Source organism: Palaemon carinicauda, chromosome 37, assembly GCF_036898095.1.
Source record: "Palaemon carinicauda isolate YSFRI2023 chromosome 37, ASM3689809v2, whole genome shotgun sequence".
NCBI lineage: Eukaryota > Metazoa > Arthropoda > Malacostraca > Decapoda > Palaemonidae > Palaemon > Palaemon carinicauda.
The window spans coordinates 47,849,596-47,873,887 of NC_090761.1; the positions used below are offsets into that span (position 1 = coordinate 47,849,596).

At 43.8% G+C, this 24,292-nt stretch overlaps 2 protein-coding genes across 2 annotated transcripts in view; both read left to right on the forward strand.

The window, feature by feature from the left end:
• Window positions 1-24,292, forward strand: part of LOC137629636 (RNA polymerase I-specific transcription initiation factor RRN3-like) — a 118,470-nt gene that overhangs the window by 25,894 nt on the left and 68,284 nt on the right. The gene's annotated exons all lie outside the window — the stretch shown is intronic.
• Window positions 6,890-8,422, forward strand: LOC137629297 (micronuclear linker histone polyprotein-like). The gene is made up of 2 exons (XM_068360556.1): window positions 6,890-7,080; window positions 7,405-8,422. The coding sequence occupies exons 1-2, from the start codon at window positions 6,890-6,892 to the stop codon at window positions 8,420-8,422; spliced, it is 1,209 nt and encodes a 402-aa protein (XP_068216657.1).

Sequence of the window (24,292 nt, forward strand, 5' to 3'; positions counted from 1 at the left end):
TTTACGAGGCTGATGAGGAATGTGGCCAAATTCCTCCACTTATCGGACATCCGAGCCTCCCTTTATTTGGACGACTGGCTTCTCAGAGCCTCTTCCAGTCGTCGCTGTCTGAAGGATCTCAAGTGGACTCTAGATCTGACCAAGGAATTGGGACTCCTAGTCAATTTGGAAAAGTCGCAGCTGGTCCCATCCCAAACTATTCTGTATTTAGGGATGGAGATTCACAGTCAAGCTTTTCGGGCTTTTCCGTCGGCCCCCAGAATAGATCAAGCCCTGTTTTCCATCCAGAAGATGCTGAAGAAAGAACGCTGCTCAGTCAGGCTGTGGATGAGTCTGGTAGGGACGCTGTCATCCCTGGAGCAATTTGTATCACTAGGAAGACTACACCTCCGTCCTCTTCAATTCCATCTAGCTTTCCACTGGAAAAAGGACGAGACGCTAGAGGCGGTCTCGATCCCGATTTCCGGAAAGATGAAGTCTTGTCTGACTTGGTGGAAGGACAATATCAACCTAAGAGAGGGTCTTCCCCTGGCTGTTCAGATACCCAACCACGTTCTCTTCTCGGACGCATCGGACTTGGGCTGGGGCGCGACGCTGGACGGTCGGGAATGCTCAGGTCTGTGGAACTCGAGTCAGAGGAGCATGCATATCAACTGCAAGGAGCTGTTGGCAGTTCATCTGGCCTTGAAAAGCTTCGAGTATCTCCTTCGAGGCAAAGTGGTGGAAGTAAACTCGGACAACACCACGGCCTTGGCGTACATCTCCAAACAAGGAGGTACCCACTCACTGACGTTGTACGAGATCGCAAGGGACCTGCTCATCTGGTCAAAAGATCGAGACATCTCCCTAGTAACGAGGTTCATCCAGGGCGACTTGAACGTCATAGCAGATTGTCTCAGTCGGAAAGGGCAAGTAATTCCAACCGAATGGACCCTCCACAAGGATGTGTGCAAGAGACTTTGGGCCACTTGGGGTCAACCAACCATAGATCTCTTTGCAACCTCGCTGACCAAGAGGCTTCCAATCTATTGCTCTCCAGTCCCGGACCCAGCAGCAATACATATAGATGCCTTCCTCCTAGATTGGTCACATCTGGATCTCTACGCATTCCCACCGTTCAAGATTGTCAACAAGGTACTGCAGAAGTTCGCCTCTCACGAAGGGACAAGGTTGACGTTAGTTGCTCCCCTCTGGCCCGCGAGAGAATGGTTCACCGAGGTACTTCGATGGTTAGTAGACGTTCCCAGAAGTCTGCCTCTAAGAGTAGACCTTCTACGTCAGCCACACGTAAAGAAGGTACACCAAAGCCTCCACGCTCTTCGTCTGACTGCCTTCAGACTATCGAAAGACTCTCGAGAGCTAGAGGCTTTTCGAAGGAGGCAGCCAGTGCGATTGCTAGAGCAAGGAGAGCGTCTACCATTAGAGTCTACCAATCGAAGTGGGAAGTCTTCCGAGACTGGTGCAAGTCAGTTTCTGTATCCTCGACCAGTACCTCTGAAGCCCAAATAGCTGATTTTCTCTTATACCTGAGAAAAGGACGATCCCTTTCAGCTCCCACTATCAAGGGCTACAGAAGCATGTTGGCATCGGTCTTCCGGCATAGAGGCTTAGATCTTTCCAACAATAAAGATCTGCAAGACCTCCTTAAGTCTTTTGAGACCACTAAGGAGCGTCGTTTGGCTACTCCTGGGTGGAATTTAGACGTGGTACTAAGATTCCTCATGTCAGACAGGTTTGAGCCTTTACAGTCAGCCTCCCTGAAAGATCTCACTCTTAAGACTCTTTTCCTGGTATGCTTAGCCTCGGCTAAAAGAGTCAGTGAGATTCATGCCTTCAGCAAGAACATCGGATTTTTGTCGGAAAAAGCTACTTGTTCGCTGCAACTTGGTTTTCTAGCCAAAAATGAGCTACCTTCTCGGCCTTGGCCTAAATCTTTCGATATTCCCAGCTTATCGGAGATCGTAGGCAATGAACTAGAAAGAGTCTTATGCCCTGTTAGAGCTCTTAAGTTCTATTTAAATCGTACTAAACCTTTACGAGGCCAATCTGAAGCTTTATGGTGTTCAGTTAAGAAACCATCCTTGCCTATGTCAAAGAATGCTTTGTCATACTTTATCAGATTGTTAATACGAGAAGCTCATTCACATCTGAGTGAGGAAGACCGAGCTTTGCTTAAGGTTAAGACGCACGAAGTTAGAGCTGTAGCAACTTCCGTGGCCTTTAAGCAAAATAGATCTCTGCAAAGTATAATGGACGCAACCTATTGGAGAAGCAAGTCAGTGTTCGCGTCATTTTACTTAAAAGATGTCCAGTCTCTTTACGAGAACTGCTACACACTGGGACCATTCGTAGCAGCGAGTGCAGTAGTGGGTGAGGGCTCAACCACTACAATTCCCTAATTCCATATCCTTTTAATCTGTCTCTTGAAATGTTTTTAATGTTGTTTTTTATGGGTTGTCCGGAAGGCTAAGAAGCCTTTCGCATCCTGGTTGATTTGGCGGGTGGTCAAAGTCATTTCTTGAGAGCGCCCAGATTAGGGGTTTGATGAGGTCCTGTTGTATGGGTTGCAGCCCTTGATACTTCAGGTCCTAGGGGTCTGTCAGCATCCTAAGAGGATCGCGAGGCTCCGTAAGGAAGACGTACTTACAAGGCAGAGTAATCGTCTAAGTCGACTTCCTTACCAGGTACCTATTTATTTTGTTTTTGTTATATTGATAACTTCCAAAATGAAATAAAAACTCTTAGCTTATACGATGTAAACATATTTAACTGGTCTCTACCCACCACCCTGGGTGTGAATCAGCTATATATATTCACCGGCTAAGTTAAATATTTAAAAATGATATTTTAATTATAAAATAAATTTTTGAATATACTTACCCGGTGAATATATAAATTAAATGACCCTCCCTTCCTCCCCAATAGAGACGCAGTGGGATGAGAAGAAATTGAGTCTTTGTTTACATCGAGTATGGTATCTGGCCGACAGTTGGCGCTGGTGGGCACACCCGCAACCTGTATAGCGATCGCTGGCGAGTTTTTACTGTTTTTTTGTCTGTCGAGCAACAGAGTTGCAGCTATATATATTCACCGGGTAAGTATATTCAAAAATTTATTTTATAATTAAAATATCATTTTATTAGACTTTTGATTCGGGAGGCACACTCTCATTTAAGTGAGAAGGATCGTAATTTACTTAAAGTCAAGGCTCATGAAGTTAGAGCGATAGCAACTTCGGTAGCGTTTAAGCAAAATAGATCCCTTAAAAGTATTATGGACGCGACCTTTTGGAGAAGCAAGTCGGTGTTCGCTTCATATTACTTGAAAGATGTCCAGACTCTTTATGAGGACTGCTACACACTGGGACCATTCGTAGCAGCGAGTGCAGTAGTGGGTGAGGGTTCTACCACTACATTCCCTTAATCCCAATATCCTTTTAATCTACTCTTGAAATTTTTAATCTTGTTTTGGGTTGTACGGGAGACTAAGAAGTTTTTCGCAATCTTTTTGATTTGGCGGGTGGTCAAAATATTGTTTCTTGAGAGCGCCCAGATTAAGGGTATTGATGAGGTCCTGTTATAGGGGTGTTCACCCTAGATATAGCAGCTCCTGGGAGTCTTTCAGCATCCTAAGAGGATCGCTGGGCTTCGTGAGGATAGCGGACTAATGAGGCAGAGTAATCATCAGAGTCAGCTTCCTTACCAGGTACCTATACTTAAGTTTGTTTTTTGAATATTTGTCAAAAACTCTTGAGCATATACGCCTTTATTGTTTTAATACTGGTCTCTACCCACCACCATGGGTGTGAATTAGCTATTTATATATTCACCGGCTAAGTTTAATATTTAAAAATGATATTTTCAATTTAAAATAAATTTTTGAATATACTTACCCGGTGAATATATAATATTAAAGGCCCTCCCTTCCTCCCCGATAGAGACCCTACGGACTGAGAAGAACTGGTTTGGTTGAGAAGTATATGCGGTATCTGGCCGATAGTCAGCGCTGGTGGGCACACCCGACAACCTTCATGGCGATCGCTCGCGAGTTTTTGGAATCTGTCGACCGTCGGAGACGTCAGCTATTTATATATTCACCGGGTAAGTATATTCAAAAATTTATTTTAAATTGAAAATATCATTTTTAAAGGGCGAAAGGCTTGTTTACTCATAGGAACAAATAGATTTTAAAAGCAATTTGTATTAATTCAATGATCTTCATTCCAGATTATAGCCAAACTAACCATAAAAGGCATATTCTGACATGTAGATTCTAGGTCCCCTGCTGTCTTCTACTTTGAATTAGAATCCAAGAGTCGTATCCTGACCATGCGAAAACAGCAGTTATACATTGCCTCATATCGGTTGGCCACTCCCTCTTAACCTTGTTAAGGTCTTGGACAAACTCTGCATTAAATAGAAAAAATTTAGCACTCTTCCCTTTGCCTACCTTTTGCCACGAAAGTCCATAGGACACTTTCCTACTCAACAGAGGTCCTTCCTTCCTAGACTTTATCCTCTTCCAGTGAATCAACTTTTTTCAATCTTGTAGACCTGGTGAGGAGAGCCATTTACTTTGGCAAGACTTCATGTTAAGCTTGGCATGGCCTCAAGTAGAATTGTTGAAGTCTTCTCTTTTGCAGGTTCTTCTTAAGGCATTATCTGCAATATTAGTAGCACCTTTCATGACGTTTCCCCACCTCAAAAGGCTACTGATCTCGTGATATTCTATGTTTTTTATTCATTACTTTCCATTTAGTTTATTTCCTTATTTCATTTCCTCACTGGGCTATTTTTTCCCTTTTGGAATCTTTTCATGCCTTTTCTAATGTAGTCCAAAATAGAAGATCTCTCCACCTATCTCCACAAAGTAGTTTAAAAAAATCAGAAACTCAACCCAATTACAGCTCCTCTTCTGGGTTCTTTACTAGATAATTCCAGTTTTATTAGTAGAACTTACCTGGCAGTTATACAGTATATATATAGCTTTAAATATATATATATATATATATATATATATATATATATATATATATATATATATATATATATATATATATGTATATATATATATATATATATAACTGCCAGGTAAGTATTCATAAACTTTGTTTTATCATAAAAACTTCATATTCCTTCTTTTCGTCTATACGCAAGTTCAAGGAAGATACTTCTCTAGTTCCACCGGAAGGATTATTTGGATAGAACTTTGTTCCTAAATAAGATCATCCCCTCTTTTTCAAATCTAGTTCTGTTATGGTTGGGACAACAGAGATAGTCTTCTCTCCAATATCAACGTAGAAATTCATATTCCAGACCTCACCCTTTGCTTGACTTTTGAGTCTTGGGCACGGATGCAATCTTGGACAGATTTCACCTTTCAGATTTATGGAACCCTAAGGTAGCAAGGCTTCATATCAATCGTTTTGAGCTACTTTCAGTATTGAAGACCCCAGCTCTAGCAGAATATTTAGTCATGGGAAAGACCACAGCCTTCCACACAAATAATAAGACAGCCCTGTCTTATGTCCGCAAACAAGGGGGGACTAAGGTCAATACAAGATGAAATATTTTAGCAAACCAATTTAACAGAAGAGACCACATGTTGCCACCTGAATGATTCCTATACCCACAAGTCTGTCAAGAGATATGGAGGGTGTGGGGAAGACCCAAACTGGACATGTTTGTGATTTCTACCAGTCAGAAACAGGAAGTTTTTTACTCTCCAGTCTCAAACCCTTCAACATGGGAAGGGGATACCACGATTCGAGACTACTGTAGTCCAACCTTGATATTTACGCCTTTCCCCTGTTCACTGGGATAAAGAAAGCCGCCTCAAAGTTCAGAACTTTAACCAATAGCAGAATGACCACCATCACCCTGATGTGGTCTTGAAGAGTGATTCAGACCTAAGACCTCTCCTCTTATATCTTCTCAGGTCATTACATTTCAGGATATATCTGCTCAAATAACTAATTAATCACCGTAACTAATGTCAGTCCATCGTTACCGATGACAACATTTGAAGTTCCTCTATATATGTTGAATATAGTGTGAATACTCTTGCTGTTTGTGTAAATTGAAATGGCTCACCAAGTCAATCTTTGACTTGCATACTTTGCCACATGTTGAAAAATACATCAAAGGCAGATTCAGGGCTGCAAGAACCTCTTTTCTGGCATTGACTGCTGCATTTTTAAGGTAAAATGTGCAGTGCGACTCTGGTCCAGGCAGTGATCCTCTTCTTTTCGTTCTCCAAGCCCCAAGGGTTTCCAGGTCAACTAGTGGAATTTTGCATTTCTTTAAGGTTGACTTGGCAGGTTTTTTGCATATCTCTTTGGTGGCAACTTTTTAGTCGATAGTATAAAACTTTATTTTTTTTATGAATAGTACTTACCTGGCAGTTATATATATATATATATAGCTAAGTCTCTGACTTCTGGCAGAATTTATTCGAAAATCACGGCAACCGCCTTGTGGTGGTTGTGTGGTTAGGTGGTTAACAACCCTTACAGGGTGGTACCTGGAATCATTCCCATTTTCTGTTCTTCAGATTATCTCTGCTGGTCAGATCGACAACATCGTTGGTCCGCCATTAAGAGTTTTTCGAATTGCTTTCCCTACATCGCTTTTTTGGACTTCGTTTGGTGAAGTACACTGTGTTGGGATTTGGCAATCGTGTTTTGTTATTATTTTTTCTATTTTTTGCTTTGTTTATCATGAGTGAAAAACTTCATATTCGTGTGTGTGCGAGTGATGTATGCAAGGTGAGGTTACCAAAAGTGTCGGTTGACCCTCACACAGTTTGTATGGGTTGCAGGGGGTTTGCATGTGTCCTAAATAATAGGTGCAAGGAATGCGAGGGTTTAAATGAAAATGATTGGTTAGCTATGAAGCGCTATGTGCGCAAACTTGAACTCGATACAGTTAGGAGAGCTAAATTAAAGTCAAAGTCTGCTAGTGAAGCTAGCTTAGATTTATCTATTGACCCTTTAATTGTTACCTCTTTGGAAGTTGTTCCTTCCCGGAATGTAGTAACTCCTACCCCTTCTACAGAATCTGCGCTTACGGATGACCCTCGGTATGCCAGGATGGCTGCTGAGTTGGAGGCCATTAAAGCACAAATTGCGGCCTTTAAAGGTAAGGGTGAAAGTGATATTAGTGCTTGTGAAAGTGCAATGGAGGTGGCGGCTGATCGAATCTGTCATACCCCTAGGTCTAGACCTCTACCAAGCTCCCAGGACCAAGGGAGAAGGTACGTCGAAAGCCAAAAGGGGGTGAGAGGTGCTTATCCTCGGTCAGTCATCGCCTCAGACAGTCCTGTTGCGACCTCCCAGGCTGCTCTTGACCGCCATAGAAAAGGCGTGTCGGATACGTTAGTGTCTTCACCTGATCCTTCTCCCAGACGCAAGTGGCGATACGAATCAAGACCGACGAAGAGAAGGTGGGACCGGGATGTGCAGTCTCGCTCTCCCTCTCCCGGTTCGAGTAGCCGAGAACCTGATCCTTCGGAGGACGACTTCGTTGTTGTTCCTGTTAAGAGGACGAAACAGAGAGTCCTTAGCCCAGTTAAACCTGATAAACTTCCTGCTTCTACTGCCAGCGCTCCCAAACAGCTGCCTCCTTCGGAACCGCGAGAACCAGCAGAAGTTGCTAAAGCTTTCATGGCTGTTATGCAGGAACAGCTTTCATCGCTAGTACAAGCTTTCAGTTGCCCTCCTTCACAGTCCATCAGATGTAAGGATGTCTCTCTGCCTGTTAAGAGATCGTCTTCTAAGAGGGAACAAAGTATCTCTCCAAAGAAACCTCTGCGCACTTCGTCGGCCGTACGACAATGCACACCCTCTTCATCGGTGCGACGCCAGGACGTTTCTTCCTCTCGCTCTCGGCGCCAGGACGATACTGCCTCTCGTTCTCGGCGCCAGGATGATTCCGCTTCTCGCTCGAAGCTCCAGGATGATTCCGCCTCGCGTTTTAGGAAGCAAGACAAATGCAGCCTGCATTATCAGGACGATACCGCTTCTCGTCATCAGGACGATACCTCTTCTCGCCGACAGGACGATAGCAGTGCTCGGCGCCAGGACGACACCTACGCTCGGCGCCAGGACGACACCTACGCTCAGCGCCAGGACGCAAACAACTCTCGGTGCCAGGCTGCTTGCAGCCCCCTTCTTCAAGATGTAGACCTTGATCAGGACCTCGATGACATATTGGAAGAGGAAGAAAAACCTACCGACTCTGCTAGTGATTATAAGGTTCTATCTCCCTCTCTTTTAGAACTTTATGGGGTGGAATTTCAACCTTCGGCGCCTCGTTCTCCTCAGTCTCAATTCATCAGGAAGAAGGCTACGAAGCATTCGGCCTTCATAAAAATGAAACTTTCAATTTTGGCCAGGAAAGCACTCGCTAAGGTGGGTGATTGAATGAAGGAACGGAGGCAAGCAGTCAAGACCACCTTTTCTTCCCACCATCTCGGCTCGCTTCCAAGGCCGGTATGTGGTATGAGACAGGGGAACCTTTGGGTCTAGGAGTGCCTGCCTCCTCCCAAGGTGACTTCTCTGCTCTTGTGGACTCGGCAAGAAGACATGCACTGAACTCTGCTAAGGTGATGCGGTCCATGTCGGAACTTGATCACCTCGTCAAGGGAATTTTCAGGGTTTTCGAGGTTTTTAGCTTCCTGGACTGGTCTCTCGGGACTCTGGCTAGGAAGACTGAACTCCTGGAGGGCACGAAGGACCTGACGAGTATCATGTCCTGCATGGACAAAGCTCTAAGGGATGGGGCGAATGAATTGGCTTCCCTTTTCTCAGCAGGGGTCTTAAAGAAGAGGGCCCTATTGTGCTCCTTCACCTCTAGATCGGTGACTGTTGCCCAGAAGTCGGAGCTGCTTTACGCCCCTCTGTCACACCATCTCTTTCCCGAAGCTCTGGTCAGAGATATCTCCCTTTCTCTGGCACAGAAGGCTACTCAGGACCTTTTATCTCGGTCTGCCAGAAAGATAAGAGTCAGGGCCAAGGACCAGCAGAGGTGCGTTTAGGCCCCGATCCAAAAAATGAGATGGAAGTCCTCCAGACAACAGTAGGGGCAAGACTGTCTCATTTTTGGCAGTCTTGAAAGAGGAGAGGGGTGGACACCTGGTCCCTCTCGATCATCAAAGAAGGTTACAAGATCCCTTTTTAAAGAAGCCTCCTCTCTCAGACACTCCCCTAGCCTTAGTGGCTCAGTACGCCGACGCAGGGAAACAAGAGGCTCTTCTGGAGCTAGTCGACCAGATGTTGGTCAAAGGAGCAATAGAGCCAGTCCGGGACCTTACCTCCCCAGGCTTTTACAATCGCCTATTTCTGGTTCCCAAGAACTCGGGTGGATGAAAACCAGTCCTAGATGTCAGCTCTCTGAACGCCTTCATGGAGAAAACCAAGTTCTCCATGGAGACGACTCAGTCCGTGCTGGCAGCAGTTCGTCCAGGCGACTGGATATCTCGACCTGCAGGACGCTTATTTTCACGTCCCCATTCATCTGACTTCAAGGAAATATCTGAGATTTGTGATTCAGGGCAAGTGCTTTCAATTCAGGGCACTTTGCTTCGGTCTCAGCACGGCTCCTCAAGTTTTCACCAGGCTAATGGCGAACGTGGCAGGCTGGTTACATCAGGAGGGGATAAGGGTATCCTTCTATCTGGACGACTGGCTGATCCGATCACAGTCGAAAGAAAAATGTCTGGAGGACCTACAGAAGACGTATACGATGACTCAGGACCTGGGACTCATCATCAACAGGGAGAAGTCTCAGACCAAACCGAATCAGACTATTCTCTATTTGGGGATAGTTCTGAATTCAGTTCTTTTTCGGGCTTCTCCCTCCCATGAAAGGCAGACCAGGTGCTTAGAGAAAGTCAAAGAATTTTTAAAGAAACAGGAATGCTCAGCGAAGGAGTGGATGAATCTGCTGGGAACTCTATCCTCCCTAGAGCAGTTTGCCTCGTTGGGAAGACTGCACCTAAGGCCTCTGCAACACTTCCTCGCAAAGGTATGGAACAGAAAGACCCAGGAGGACTCCTTTCTTTTCCCATTCCGACAGAGATCAAGGATCTTTTGATGTGGTGGCTGGACCCAGCTCTGTTAGGAGAAGGGATCTCCTTGTACAAGAAGAGCCCCGACCTAGGGTTATTCTCAGACGCGTCGGAGTCAGGCTGGGGAGCAACACTAGGGAACAAGGTCTCAAGCATTTGGGAAGGAAGTCAGGTCAGTTGGCATATCAACAGGAAGGAGTTGATGGCCATTTTGTTAGGGCTAAAGGCCTTCAAAACCTTGGTGTCAGGGAAGACTGCGGAGATCAATTCAGACAACACCACAGCTCTCGCGTACATCAGGAAACAAGGGGGAACTCACTCCCTGTCTCTGTTCAGAACAGCGAGAGAGCTTCTCCTTTGGGCGAGTGAGAACAGGACTCAGCTGTTGACGAGGTTTGTTCAAGGGCAAAGAAACATCAGGGCAGACATGCTCAGCAGGAAGGGACAAGTTCTTCCCACAGAGTGGACTCTCAACCCGCATGTCTGTCAGAGCCTTTGGAAGTTGTGGGGCAGACCTGTAATAGACCTTTTCGCCTCCAACTTGAACAAGAGGATCCCCAACTATTACTCCCTAGTCCCGGACGAGGAAGCGGTAGCAGTGGACGCCTTCTTGATGGATTGGACGGGGATGGACATGTATGGGTTTCCCCCGTTGAAAATCATCAATCTGGTCGTCAGGAAATTCGCTCTCCTCGATTCGGGACGAATGATCCTAGTGGCTCCATTCTGGCCTGCAAGGGAATGGTTCACCGAAGTGGTGGACATGCTGATGGTCTTCCCAAGAAGACTCCCGGCAAGTCCAGATCTTCTCAGACAGCCCCACTTCGAGAGATATCATCAAAACCCCCTCGCTCTCAATCTGACTGCCTTCAGACTGTCGAGAAGCTCGTTAGATCTCGAGGCTTTTCGGCACAAGCGGCGAAAGCTATTGCCAGAGCAAGAAGGATTTCGTCGCAAAGCGTCTACCAGTCTAAGTGGGAGACCTTTAGAGCTTGGTGCAGGCGGCACAAGGTTTCCTCGACCACTACCTCTCTGAGCCAGATTGCAGCCTTTTTTTTGTACCTCAGGCAGGATGCTAAGCTGGCTGTATCTACCATCAAAGGCTACAGGAGTATGCTCTCAACCGTCTTTAGGCATAGAGGCCTAGAGTTGTCTCAAGATAAGGATTTGCAGGACCTCATTAGGTCCTTTGAGACGACGAAACAGGTGCAATTAAGACCCCCATCTTGGAACCTGGATGTGGTGTTTAAGTTTCTGTGCTCCAAGAAATTTGAACCTATCTCGCAAGCCTCTCTTCGAGATGTAACAAAGAAGACCCTCTTCCTTATGACTCTAGCAACTGCCAAAAGGGTCAGCGAGGTCCAGACAATTGAGAAGCGTGTAGACTTCAATCAAAATGGAGCGGTTTGTGCCTTAAGGTTCGACTTCTCGCCAAGAACGAGAACCCTTCGAAACCCTGGCCTAGGACCTTTGAGGTCCCTAACCTCACGAACCTAGTGGGTCAGGAACGTAAAGACTCCTCTGCCCAGTTAGGGCTCTCAAGGCCTATTTGGCCCACACTAAGAACGTGAGGGGTGCATCCAACTCGTTATGGTGTTCTGTGAAGGATCCTCAAAAACCCGTCAAAGAACGCTTCGTCCTTTTTCCTGAGGGAAACTATTAGGGAAGCCCACCTCTTATGTGAGGAAGAACACTTCGCCCTGTTGAAAGTACGGGCTCACTAAGTGAGAGCCATTGCTACCTCACTGGCATATCAGAAAAATATGTCAGTTAGACAAATCATGGACGCAACGTTCTGGAGGAGCAACTGTGTCTTCGCTTCTCATTACCTCAGAGGTGAGAGTAGACTATGACAAGTGTTATACCTTGGGCCCATACGTAGCTGCGGCTTCGATATTAGGCAAAGGAGTTACTACCCCCACTCAACCTTAGTTTGTATGCATGTATGAAGGTTTGTGTTTTTTATGGTTGTCTGAGGACCTCGTCTTGTGGTACGGTTCCCTCAGTCCAGATAGATAGCTTATATCTATTTCTGCAAGGTTAGGTGGTTAGTTTTAGTAAAGTTGCAGGTTTTTGTTATATGGGGCGAAGGTAGTTTCTGAAGTGTAGTCAAGTTGTTGGTCTTACCCCTTTGACAGACTCGATTGAGTTGTTTGCAGCATAGCAGGTCTACTCCTGGCTGAACACTCCTAAGGGAAACCGACTCTAGAGGCAGTAACCTTTGAAGTCAGCTACCTTAGCAGGTAAGGAATCAAGGTATTTTTTCTCCTACAACTCTTTTGTTGTTTCCCCAACGATGTTTACAGTCTGTTTCCCTCCTCCAAATGTGTGAATCAGCTTTATATATAACTGCAAGGTAAGTACTACAGTATTCATAAAAATGGAGTTTTTATGATAAAACAATGTTTTATGAATACTTACCTGGCAGTTATATATATATTTTAAAGCCCACCCACCTCCCCTCAGGAGACAGGTCGGGCGAAGATAATCTGAAGAATAGAAAACGGGAATGATTCCAGGTACCACCCTGTAAGGGTTGTTAACCATCTAACCACACAACCACCACAAGGCTGTTGCCGCGATTTTCGAATAAATTCTGCCGGAAGTCAGAGACTTTGCTATATATATATATATATATAACTGCCAGGTAAGTATTCATAAAACTTTGTTTTATCATAAAAACTCCATATTGGAGCCGTTCTTCAAGCATACAGATCACTTGACCAAGCCAGTGTAGTTTCCTTTTACCACACCCACCAATTTTTAGATTAATTTTGTCTGCAGAAAAGGAACTACCACATGCTACTTTGAATCCCTTAACATTTTTTACAATCCATTCTTTGTCATCCATCATATCTGCTGGATTTACTTCAACAGTGCAAGCAGCCATTTCTTTCTGTTTTCATTACGTAGGAGGCAACAGCAGTAGCAGCTCATCCCTGAGGTTTTGTCATTCTAGGAGCATTTCCTTTGAAATAACAGTCAATTGTTTTGTGGCCAGGTTTTTTACACTTACTAAACATATCAGTCTAGCAGGTATATATTCAGGTCTCGTAAAATTCGTACCTTGAACTGGTACAAGTGTTAGAATCACTCCCTTGCCCCTGGTTAATTACATTGTTGACATACAGTATTGTGATAATTCATTAAAGTAAAACCCAAGAATTCATATAGCAATCACTATCTCTTCCCACATATTGTGGACTAGGAAGCAAGTGTCTCGTGTAAACATACTGTACAAGGCTAACTCTTAGGAATTATCCAAAATCCAGGGATTACTTTTGTTCTGGTTGAAAGTTTGCGCTGGAAAGCATAAAGCACATGAGTACAGTATTGGGCAAGTTTAAATTAATTTTAGTTTTAAAATGAACTCCATGAAAATGTAAGTAAAAGGTATCTTTATAAGAACTATAATAAGCTGCCTTAGAGATATTTGTCTCATGTTTTACTGTTCCATTCAGTAAAACTCATAGAAAAATTTAATTATTTTCAAAATATGATAGAAATACAGTATTTGTTCTTTCACGGATACAAACCCTCTTCCTTTAATGCGAGTACATTTTCAGCTTTGCTGGAACTCTGCTTTTAAGATTTATAACGAAGTGAAGGTACTAACTGGCAGGTGAAGTAGAAGCGCCATCTCTACTTTTTGCGATTGCTTGTTACCTAGTCACAATAGCACGCTCCCGTTCGTGATTACACACCACCTCACCTGCTTGTGATCACATGCCCTCTCACCTGCTTACAATTACACACCAGCTTACATGTTAGCAATCCCGCATCACGTCACCTGTTCGCGATTGGCAGGTCCTATGGGAGCGTCACCTCACCTATAATGAACGTGCATGCTCTTTTGAGCATATGCACGCACACTTTTCACATAAAGTTCTGCTTGAAGCACGTGCTTCACCTCCAGTAGGGAGCGCTCTCTATTCACTAATGCCTGTCTCTCCTACAGAAACCTTAAATTGCACTTTGTTCCGTAACCGAAATACAAACCACGCTATTTACAAAGGGTATTACTTTTAGCGTAGCTGAAATGGCGAGCCATTAGAATTGATTTTCATTAGTTGTGGCCACGTATCAAAATAAGTATTTCCAAGTTCTATAGAGGTCCATTACTTTGGCCAATTGCTGATGTAGCGTAAAAACCATTTTATCATCATCATCATCTCCTACGCCTGTTGACGCTAAAGGCCTCGGTTAGATTTAATAATAATAATAATAATAATAATGTTTATTGGACAAAAACATATTTACATACAAAATATTTACAAAAAAAGATTCGGTCCAAGCCCATGTGGAGCAGAGCTCTTCGGGCAATAATACAAATAAAATAATATCTTCAATTAAAAAAAAAAATTATAAAAAGTAAATATTGATATAGATAAACTAAATGTACACATACATATACACAAGTATATACATATGCATACATATACAAATACATATACACATGTACATATACATATACACATGTACATATACATACATATATACACATAGACACATATAAATGAGATTTTCAGCCTAAAAATAAATGGAATTGTATATTCGTATAATAAAGTATAATAAAGAAGAGCGGAATAATAAATAGTGCAAATTTTGAATTTAAACATTGATATGGTAGAAATGCTAGAATTACAAATGTATACAAGCAATAAACAATATAAGAATTAAGAACATTATTGCATTAATGGTTAGGTCATGAAGAAATATCAACTAATAAAACTTAGTACACAGATAATAACATATTAGTATATGATTTTTTAAAAGATCGAATGCTAAGCAATGCCTTAAGATAAGCAGGCAGAGTATTCCATTGTTTAACTCCCTGATAGAGATAAAACTGTTCACATTTCTTTACACGTACGAAGGGAAGAGTTAAGTTAGAGTCTCTTGTTCCATATTGGTGTGCTGATTGTACCTGAATTATTTTTTGTCTAATGGATGGATATTTATGCAGCGAAAGTGTTTGAAACATCAAATTCATTAAGGAGAGTTTGTAGGTATCCTCCAACTTCAGAATCGAGAGAGACCGGAATAGTGGTGATGTATGAGCTAAATAATCACTCGAAGTTATTATTCTCACCAGTTTTTTTTTTTGCATAATGATTAGCGGTTGCAGGACGTTTCTACTGCAACTCCCCCACGCTGTAATGCAGTAATTTAGATGAGGAGATATTAAAGAGTGGTAGAGTTGTTTTAATATATATAGCGGGAAATAATCCTTCAGCCTATATATGATACCTGTAACTTTGGAAATTTTATTGACTATCATATCCACATGCTTACTGAAGGTTAATTTATTGTCAAACATTACTCCTAAAAATTTTCCACTGGATTTCTGGTCAAGAGTGTGATTTCCTATTGCAACTCTTATGTTACCGGGAACTTTGCGCAAAGAAAATATTATGAAATATGTTTTTCTCTCATTTAGGGTCAATTTATTCGATAGTAACCAATTTTTAACATTATTTAAGTTAGCAGTTAAAGAATTACAAAGAGAATAAATATTTTTATGACAAAGATGGAGCGTGGTGTCATCGGCAAAAAGTATGGAGTTTAATCTGCCAACTGAACGAGGCAAATCATTAATATAGATGAGGAAAAATAACGGTCCTAAGACTGATCCCTGAGGGACACCTATTTTGACATCCATAATCTCTGAAAGATGATCACCGAGCGTCTCTAACAATTTCATACTGTTCAAATTTCATATGAAATTCATTAGACGAATTCCACTTGTAATTAGTCAAATTTCATCTGGAATTTTCTCACCGAATTCCACAAATAATTAGGATGATTATATATATATATATATATATATATATATATATATATATATATATATATATATATTTAAATATGAAATGCAACATACTAATCGAACATTTAGAACAGAGTAAATTTTACAATGGTTGAAAACCCAAGTTTTTGTTTTAGGAAATATAGGCTTGATATAATATCAGGTAACAAAGCAGTAAAATAACATTCCACATAAACATGAAGGTTTGATCCTTAAAACACTTTATTATTATTATTATTATTATTATTATTATTATTATTATTATTATTATTATTATTATTATTATTATTATAAAAAGCAGGATGCCATAAGACCAGGGGCCCCAAGAGGAAAAATAGCCCAGTGATGAAAGGGAACAAGGAAAAATAAAATATTTTAAGAATAGTAACATTAAAATAAATATCTATAAACTATAAAAAAAAAGAAACATTAACAAAACAAGTGGAAGAAATAAGATAGAATAGTGTGTCCGAGTGTACCCTCAAGCAAGAGAACTCTAACCATTCATGAGCGACCTTTAAACCTTTAATTGCCTCCGGGAGTATCTTCAGCTTTTGTCCATTTTCAAATTGGGTCTCTGTTTCGATTCGAACGTATTCAACATTTCAAATATTTATTGTATGGTAATATTAAAAAAAATAAAAACCGATATTTCAAAATAAAAGTTTAGATTCTATTATAGAATGAAAGTAGATGAAAAAGGTAAATAGATTAACATGAAACACGAAAATAGATAACTAAAAACCAGTGATTAAGATGAGGACGAAATGCAACTACAGTCAAATGAGAGTCTGAATAAACACAAGAAGACTTAGCGAACAGTAGCACATTTCGTGACCATTCTAAGGTCAAGTTGACACCAAGGACTCTGTAGACCTTGGTTAATGCCACAATGGAAGAGTCCTTGACACCAAGGACTCTGTAGACCTTGGTTAATGCTACAATGGAAGAGTCCTTGACACCAATGACTCTGTAGACCTTGGTTAACGCCACAATGGAAGAGTCCCAGTCACTGAACACGACAGAACAATCACAGAAGTCTTATAAGGAGAGGTATTGAAACCAGGGCTACTGCTGTCACTGCTAATTCTGCTGACACAACAAGAAATACTGGTCTGAGTGGTAATTACCCTGACTGGTGATCTCCAGAATGGGGTTCGAGTCTCGCTCAAACTCGTTTGTTTCTTTGGTCGCTACAATCTCACCATCCTTATGAGCTAAAGTTGGGGGGGGGGGGAGCCTATAGGTCTGTCTGCTATGTCATTAGCAGCCAATAATAATAATAATAATAACAACAACAACAACAACAACAACAACAACAACAATAATAATAATAATAATGATAATAATAATAATGATGATAATAATAATAATTATATTTGGGCCCAGCGTTGTGGGGGGGGGGAGGGGGATTGGGCGCTTATATTATGTATATATGGTCAGTCTCTAGGGCATTGACCTGCTTGATGGGGCAACGTCTGGAACTGACTTTTCTCTCTTGTTTTTCATCCAGTTAGTTGAGTTAGATTATGGGATTTGGGGCCGGGGAGACCAATTAGTTTGGTGAGTATTTTTTATTTTCCCTTTTTGTTCAAGTTCCTTTTTTCTTTTGTTCTCGTCTATTTCGAAATATTGCAATATCCTCTTGCAAATTACTGCTTAATTTGCATGTTTGAAGGAGATGGCGAATGTGTGCAAAAAAAAAAAATTGTTTTGGAAAGAGATGATGAATATGCTCCATCAAACTTATTTTAAGTTTGTTTTATGCAATAAAATTTGAGAAAAATTATGAACGATTTTTGAGTGTGTTTAGACTGGAAATAAACCACAGGGAATTTTCTCATGAGATGGAAAATATAAGGATAAATTGAAAAAAAGGCAGCGAATTTAGCAGTTGCTGAAGGGCGCCCTTTTCCATATACTTTATCAGGGGATGTTATTTCCTTAGATTTTTTTTCTTTTACTTTTATTCAGCATACAGTAGGGTTTCCAATTTTGTTGATAAGGGAAATTAAAACCAATATATTGTTTTCATAGAAACTGGATTACCCATTTTTTTGGTATGTGTGTATATATATATATATGTATATATATATATATATATATATATATATATATATATATATTTGTATGTATATATATATATATATATATATATATATATATATATATATATTTGTATGTATATATATATATATATATATATATATATATATATATATATATTTGTATGTATATATATATATATATATATATATAATATATATATATATATATATATATATATATATATATATATATATATATATATAAAGTCTACATTAAGGTAAAAGAAATCAAGGAATTCATTTAGAAAACTGAATCTCATTCCAACATCTGTAAAATGTCTCTAGATACAAACAGAAAAGACATTTAAAGGTCACTCACGATGACAGAGGAAAGAGACAGTGACATTGCCCTATCAAGCAGGACAATGCCCTAGAGAGTGACTATATATATGCATATAATCAGCGCCCAAGCCCCCTCCCCACCCAAAGCTAGGACCAAGGAGGGTCAGGCAATGGCTGCTGATGACTCAGCAGATAGACCTGTAGGTTAGCCTCCCCAAACCCCCCATCCTTAGCTCTCAAGAATGGTTAGGTTACAGGGACCAAAGAAACTAACGAGCTTGAGCGGTACTCGAACCGCAGTCTGGCGTTCAGCAGTCAGGGACGTTACCACATCGGCCATCACAACCCTTTCTCGGAACTAAGGACTTGAATTCTGAAAACTTCTGAATTTTACTCCAACATCTGTCAAATGTTTTCAGAAACTGTACAAGTTTCTCAACTTCCAATCTGAAATTATGAAATACGGACTATCACATAAACCATTCTATGCACTATAGGTTCGCTTGCGGTGAGCGATCAGATGAAAATCTCCCACCATCACCAATCTGTAGATTAATATACACTTTAGACTCATTTTATGTATGAAGTTCTACAAAAATTATAATTGAATATTTTAAAAATATATTCTATATAAAACTAAAAATTGGAAATTTAAACTATTACAAATTTCAAAAATCCCTAGATTAAGAAGAGGATAAATGTTGATTATTTACTATACACACTTACACATGTGCTTACACACTTAGACACATAAGCAGGCACATACACCACCACAGAGATTATCCATATTGCTTTCATCTTGAAGGGAGTGTATGACTAGAATCCCATTGAATGTTAAGTGTTGGCCTTTAAATGGCGATGCTTACAGCTTGAGCTATCATGAGCTGGCCTTCGTTCCTCTCCTTCTGAACAATGTGTGTTCCATCAAATCATTCTGTATGAGAGGGTTTCTCGTCATGGATATCAATATAATGTTCGTTCATTGACCCCCGATTTCGGCTGGCTTGCGTACATCTTCAGGGTGTCGTGATTCACATATTTCCTCTGGGTAAACCAACATTATATTGATGTCCACGACCAGCAACCCTCTCATACGGAATGATTTGATGGAACACACATTGTTCAGAAGGAGAGGAGCTACGGCCATCTCATAATAGATGGAGCTGTAAGCATCGCCATTTGAAGGCCAACACTTAACCATCAATGGGATTCTAATTATACACTCCCTTCTACCAGAAAGCCATGTGTGTGAATATGTCATACATACATACATACATATATATATATATATATATATATATATATATATATATATATATATATATTTATATATATATATATATATATATATATATATATATAAATAAATATATAAAAACTAATCAATTCATACATACCACTACCAAAGTGACATACATAAGGGTTTCGCTCTTACCAAAGAGCTCATCAGGTGGGTTTTGCCCACATCCATTATGGCAGGCTTGGTTCCCACGACCCTTTCTTCCTTTTCTTTTTTATTTCCTTTTCATCTCAATTCATAATTCATCAGTACTTCATAAATGTATTATAATAATTCATGACTTATATTTGAGTCGGAAGAATAAGGGAAGAAATTTGAAACCTACTTCAGTTTTCTGGGCATTGAACTTACGGGTTTTTCCGCCGCGCCAGAGGTTGCCCTTCGAACTGAAATAGCTTTCGGCCTACTTCCCTCACTACAGCTAGCCTATTAAGATCAGTCATGACTTGTATTTAAGTTGGATTACTTAGAGAAGCAATTTGAAACCTACTTCAGTTTTCTGGGCATTGAACTTACGGGTTTTTCCGCCGCGCCAGAGGTTGCCCTTCCTACTGAAATAGCTTTCGACCAACTTCCCTCACTACAGCTAGCCTATTAAGATCAGTCATGACTTGTATTTGAGTTGGATTACTTAGAGAAGCAATTTGAAACCTACTTCAGTTTTCTGGGCATTGAACTTACGGGTTTTTCCGCCGCGCCAGAGGTTGCCCTTCTTACTAAAATAGCTTTCGGCCAACTTCCCTCACTACAGCTAGCCTATTAAGATCAGTCATGACTTGTATTTGAGTTGGATTACTTAGAGAAGCAATTTGAAACCTACTTCAGTTTTCTGGGCATTGAACTTACGGGTTTTTCCGCCGCGCCAGAGGTTGCCCTTCTCACTAAAATAGCTTTCGGCCAACTTCCCTCACTACAGCTAGCCTATTAAGATCAGTCATGACTTGTATTTGAGTTGGATTACTTAGAGAAGCAATTTGAAACCTACTTCAGTTTTCTGGGCATTGAACTTACGGGTTTTTCCGCCGCGCCAGAGGTTGCCCTTCTTACTAAAATAGCTTTCGGCCAACTTCCCTCACTACAGCTAGCCTATTAAGATCAGTCATGACTTGTATTTGAGTTGGATTACTTAGAGAAGCAATTTGAAACCTACTTCAGTTTTCTGGGCATTGAACTTACGGGTTTTTCCGCCGCGCCAGAGGTTGCCCTTCTTACTAAAATAGCTTTCGGTCAACTTCCCTCACTACAGCTAGCCTATTAAGATCAGTCATGACTTGTATTTGAGTTGGATTACTTAGAGAAGCAATTTGAAACCTACTTCAGTTTTCTGGGCATTGAACTTACGGGTTTTTCCGCCGCGCCAGAGGTTGCCCTTCTTACTGAAATAGCTTTCGGCCAACTTCCCTCACTACAGCTAGCCTATTAAGATCAGTCATGACTTGTATTTGAGTTGGATTACTTAGAGAAGCAATTTGAAACCTACTTCAGTTTTCTGGGCATTGAACTTACGGGTTTTTCCGCCGCGCCAGAGGTTGCCCTTCGTACTGAAATAGCTTTCGGCCAACTTCCCTCACTACAGCTAGCCTATTAAGATCAGTCATGACTTGTATTTGAGTTGGATTACCTAGAGAAGCAATTTGAAACCTACTTCAGTTTTCTGGGCATTGAACTTACGGGTTTTTCCGCCGCGCCAGAGGTTGCCCTTCCTACTGAAATAGCTTTCGGCCAACTCCCCTCACTAAAGCTAGCCTATTAAGATCAGTCATGACTTGTATTTGAGTTGGCTTACTTAGAGAAGCAATTTGAAACCTACTTCAGTTTTCTGGGCATGAACTTACGGGTTTTTCCGCCGCGCCAGAGGTTGCCCTTCGTACTGAAATAGCTTTCGGCCAACTTCCCTCACTACAGCTAGCCTATTACTAGTCAGTCGTGACTGATGATATTTGAAATTCAGAGGTGAAGCCAAGGGTCATTGTTTTGCCAGGCGGTGAAGCCAAGCATCAAATTTAGGCCTGGCGGTGAAGCCAAGCGTCATTATTGTGCCGGGCGGTAAAGCCAAGCGGGCCAGGCGGTGAAGCCAAGCGGCATTGTAATCCGGGCAGTGAAGCCAAGCGGGCCAGGCAGTGAAGCCAAGCGCCATTGTAAGCCGGGCGGTGAAGCCAAGCGGGCCAGGCAGTGAAGCCAAGCGCCATTGTAAGCCGGGCGGTGAAGCCTAGCGCCATTTTTGGACCGGGCGATGAAGCCAAGCGCCATTATTGTGCCGGGCGGTAAAGCCAAGCGGGCCAGGCGGTGAAGCCAAGCGCCATTATTGTGCCTGGCGATAAAGCCAATTGGTCCCGGGGGTGAAGCCAAGCGCCATTGTAGGCCGGGCAGTGAAGCCAAACGGGCCAGGCGGTGAAGCCAAGCGCCATTGTAAGCCGGGCGGTGAAGCCAAGCGCCATTGTTGAAGGGTGCGATGAAGCCAAGCGCCATTGTAAGCCGGGCGGTGAAGCCAAGCGCCATTGTAAGCCGGGCGGTGAAGCCAAGCACCATTGTAAGCCGGGCGGTGAAGCCAAGCAGGCCAGGCGGTGAAGCCAAGCAGGCCAGGCGGTGAAGTCAAGCAGGCCAGGCGGTGAAGCCAAGCGCAATTGTAAGCCAGGCGGTGGAGCCAAGCGCCATTGTAAGCCAGGCGGTGAAGCCAAGCGCCATTGTTGGGCCGGGCGATGAAGCCAAGCGCCATTGTAAGCCGGGCGATGAAGCCAAGCGCCATTGTAAGCCGGGCGGTGAAGCCAAGCAACATTGTTGGGCCGGGCGATGAAGCCAAGCGCCATTGTTGGGCCGGGAGGTGAAGCCAAGCGCCATTGTAAGCCGGGCGGTGAAGCCAAGCGCCATTTTAAGCCGGGCGGTGAAGCTAAGCAGTCCAGGCGGTGAAGCCAAGCGCCATTGTAAGCCAGGCGGTGAAGCCAAGCACCATTGTTGGTCCGGGCGATGAAGCCAAGCGCCATTGTAAGCCGGGCGGTGAAGCCAAGCGCCATTGTAAGCCGGGCGGTGAAGCCAAGCGCCATTGTAAGCCGGGCGGTGAAGCCAAGCGGGCCAGGCGGTGAAGCCAAGCGCCATTGTAAGCCGGGCGGTGAAGCCAAGCGAGCCAGGCGGTGAAGCCAAGCGGGCCAGGCGGTGAAGCCAAGCAGGCCAGGCGGTGAAGCCAAGCGGGCCAGGCGGTGAAGCCAAGCGCCATTGTAAGCCGGGCGGTGAAGCCAAGCGGGCCAGGCGGTGAAGCCAAGCGCCATTGTAAGCCGGGCGGTAAAGCCAAGCGGGCCAGGCGGTGAAGCCAAGCGCCATTGTAAGCCGGGCGGTGAAGCCAAGCGCCATTGTTGGGCCGGGCGATGAAGCCAAGCGCCATTGTAAGCCGGGCGGTGAAGCCAAGCGGGCCAGGCGGTGAAGCCAAGCGCCATTGTAAGCCGGGCGGTGAAGCCAAGCGGGCCAGGCGGTGAAGCCAAGCGCCATTGTAAGCCGGGCGGTAAAGCCAAGCGGGCCAGGCGGTGAAGCCAAGCGCCATTGTAAGCCGGACGGTGAAGCCAAGCGCCATTGTAAGCCGGGCGGTGAAGCCAAGCGGGCCAGGCGGTGAAGCCAAGCGCCATTGTAAGCCGGGCGATGAAGCCAAGCGCCATTGTAAGCCGGGCGGTGAAGCCAAGCGCCATTGTAAGCCGGGCGGTGAAGCCAAGTGGGCCAGGCGGTGAAGCCAAGAGCCATTGTAAGCCGGGCGGTAAAGCCAAGCGGGCCAGGCGGTGAAGCCAAGCGCCATTGTAAGCCAGGCGGTGAAGCCAAGCGCCGTTGTAAGCCAGGCAGTGAAGCCAAGCGGGCCAGGCGGTGAAGCCAAGCAGGCCAGGCGGTGAAGCCAAGCGGGCCAGGCGGTGAAACCAAGCGCCATTGTAAGCCGGGCGGTGAAGCCAAGCGCCATTGTAAGCCAGGCGTTGAAGCCAAGCACCATTGTTGGTCCGGGCGGTGAAGCCAAGCGCCATTGTAAGCCGGGCGGTGAAGCCAAGCGCCATTGTGAGCCGGGCGGTGAAGCCAAGCGCCATTGTAAGCCGGGCGGTGAAGCCAAGCGGGCCAGGCGGTGAAGCCAAGCGCCATTGTAAGCCGGGCGGTGAAGCCAAGCGAGCCAGGCGGTGAAGCCAAGCGGGCCAGGCGGTGAAGCCAAGCGCCATTGTAAGCCGGGCGGTGAAGCCAAGCGGGCCAGGCGGTGAAGCCAAGCGCCATTGTAAGCCGGGCGGTAAAGCCAAGCGGGCCAGGCGGTGAAGCCAAGCGCCATTGTAAGCCGGGCGGTGAAGCCAAGCGCCATTGTTGGGCCGGGCGATGAAGCCAAGCGCCATTGTAAGCCGGGCGGTGAAGCCAAGCGCCATTGTAAGCCGGGCGGTGAAGCCAAGTGGGCCAAGCGGTGAAGCCAAGAGCCATTGTAAGCCGCCGGGCGGTAAAGCCAAGCGGGCCAGGCGGTGAAGCCAAGCGCCATTGTAAGCCAGGCGGTGAAGCCAAGCGCCGTTGTAAGCCAGGCGGTGAAGCCTAGCGGGCCAGGCGGTGAAGCCAAGCAGGCCAGGCGGTGAAGCCAAGCGGGCCAGGCGGTGAAGCCAAGCGCCATTGTAAGCCGGGCGGTGAAGCCAAGCGCCATTGTAAGCCAGGCGGTGAAGCCAAGCGGGCCAGGCGGTGAAGCCAAGCGCCATTGTAAGCCGGGCGGTGAAGCCAAGCGGGCCAGGT

Coding starts and splice junctions, on each gene's coding strand:
- LOC137629297 (XM_068360556.1), top strand. CDS start 6,890: ATGAAGCGCTATGTGCGCAAACTTGAACTCGATACAGTTAGGAGAGCT. Junction 7,081..7,404: donor GCGCTTACGGATGACCCTCG/GTATGCCAGGAT, acceptor TCCTTCTCCCAG/ACGCAAGTGGCGATACGAAT.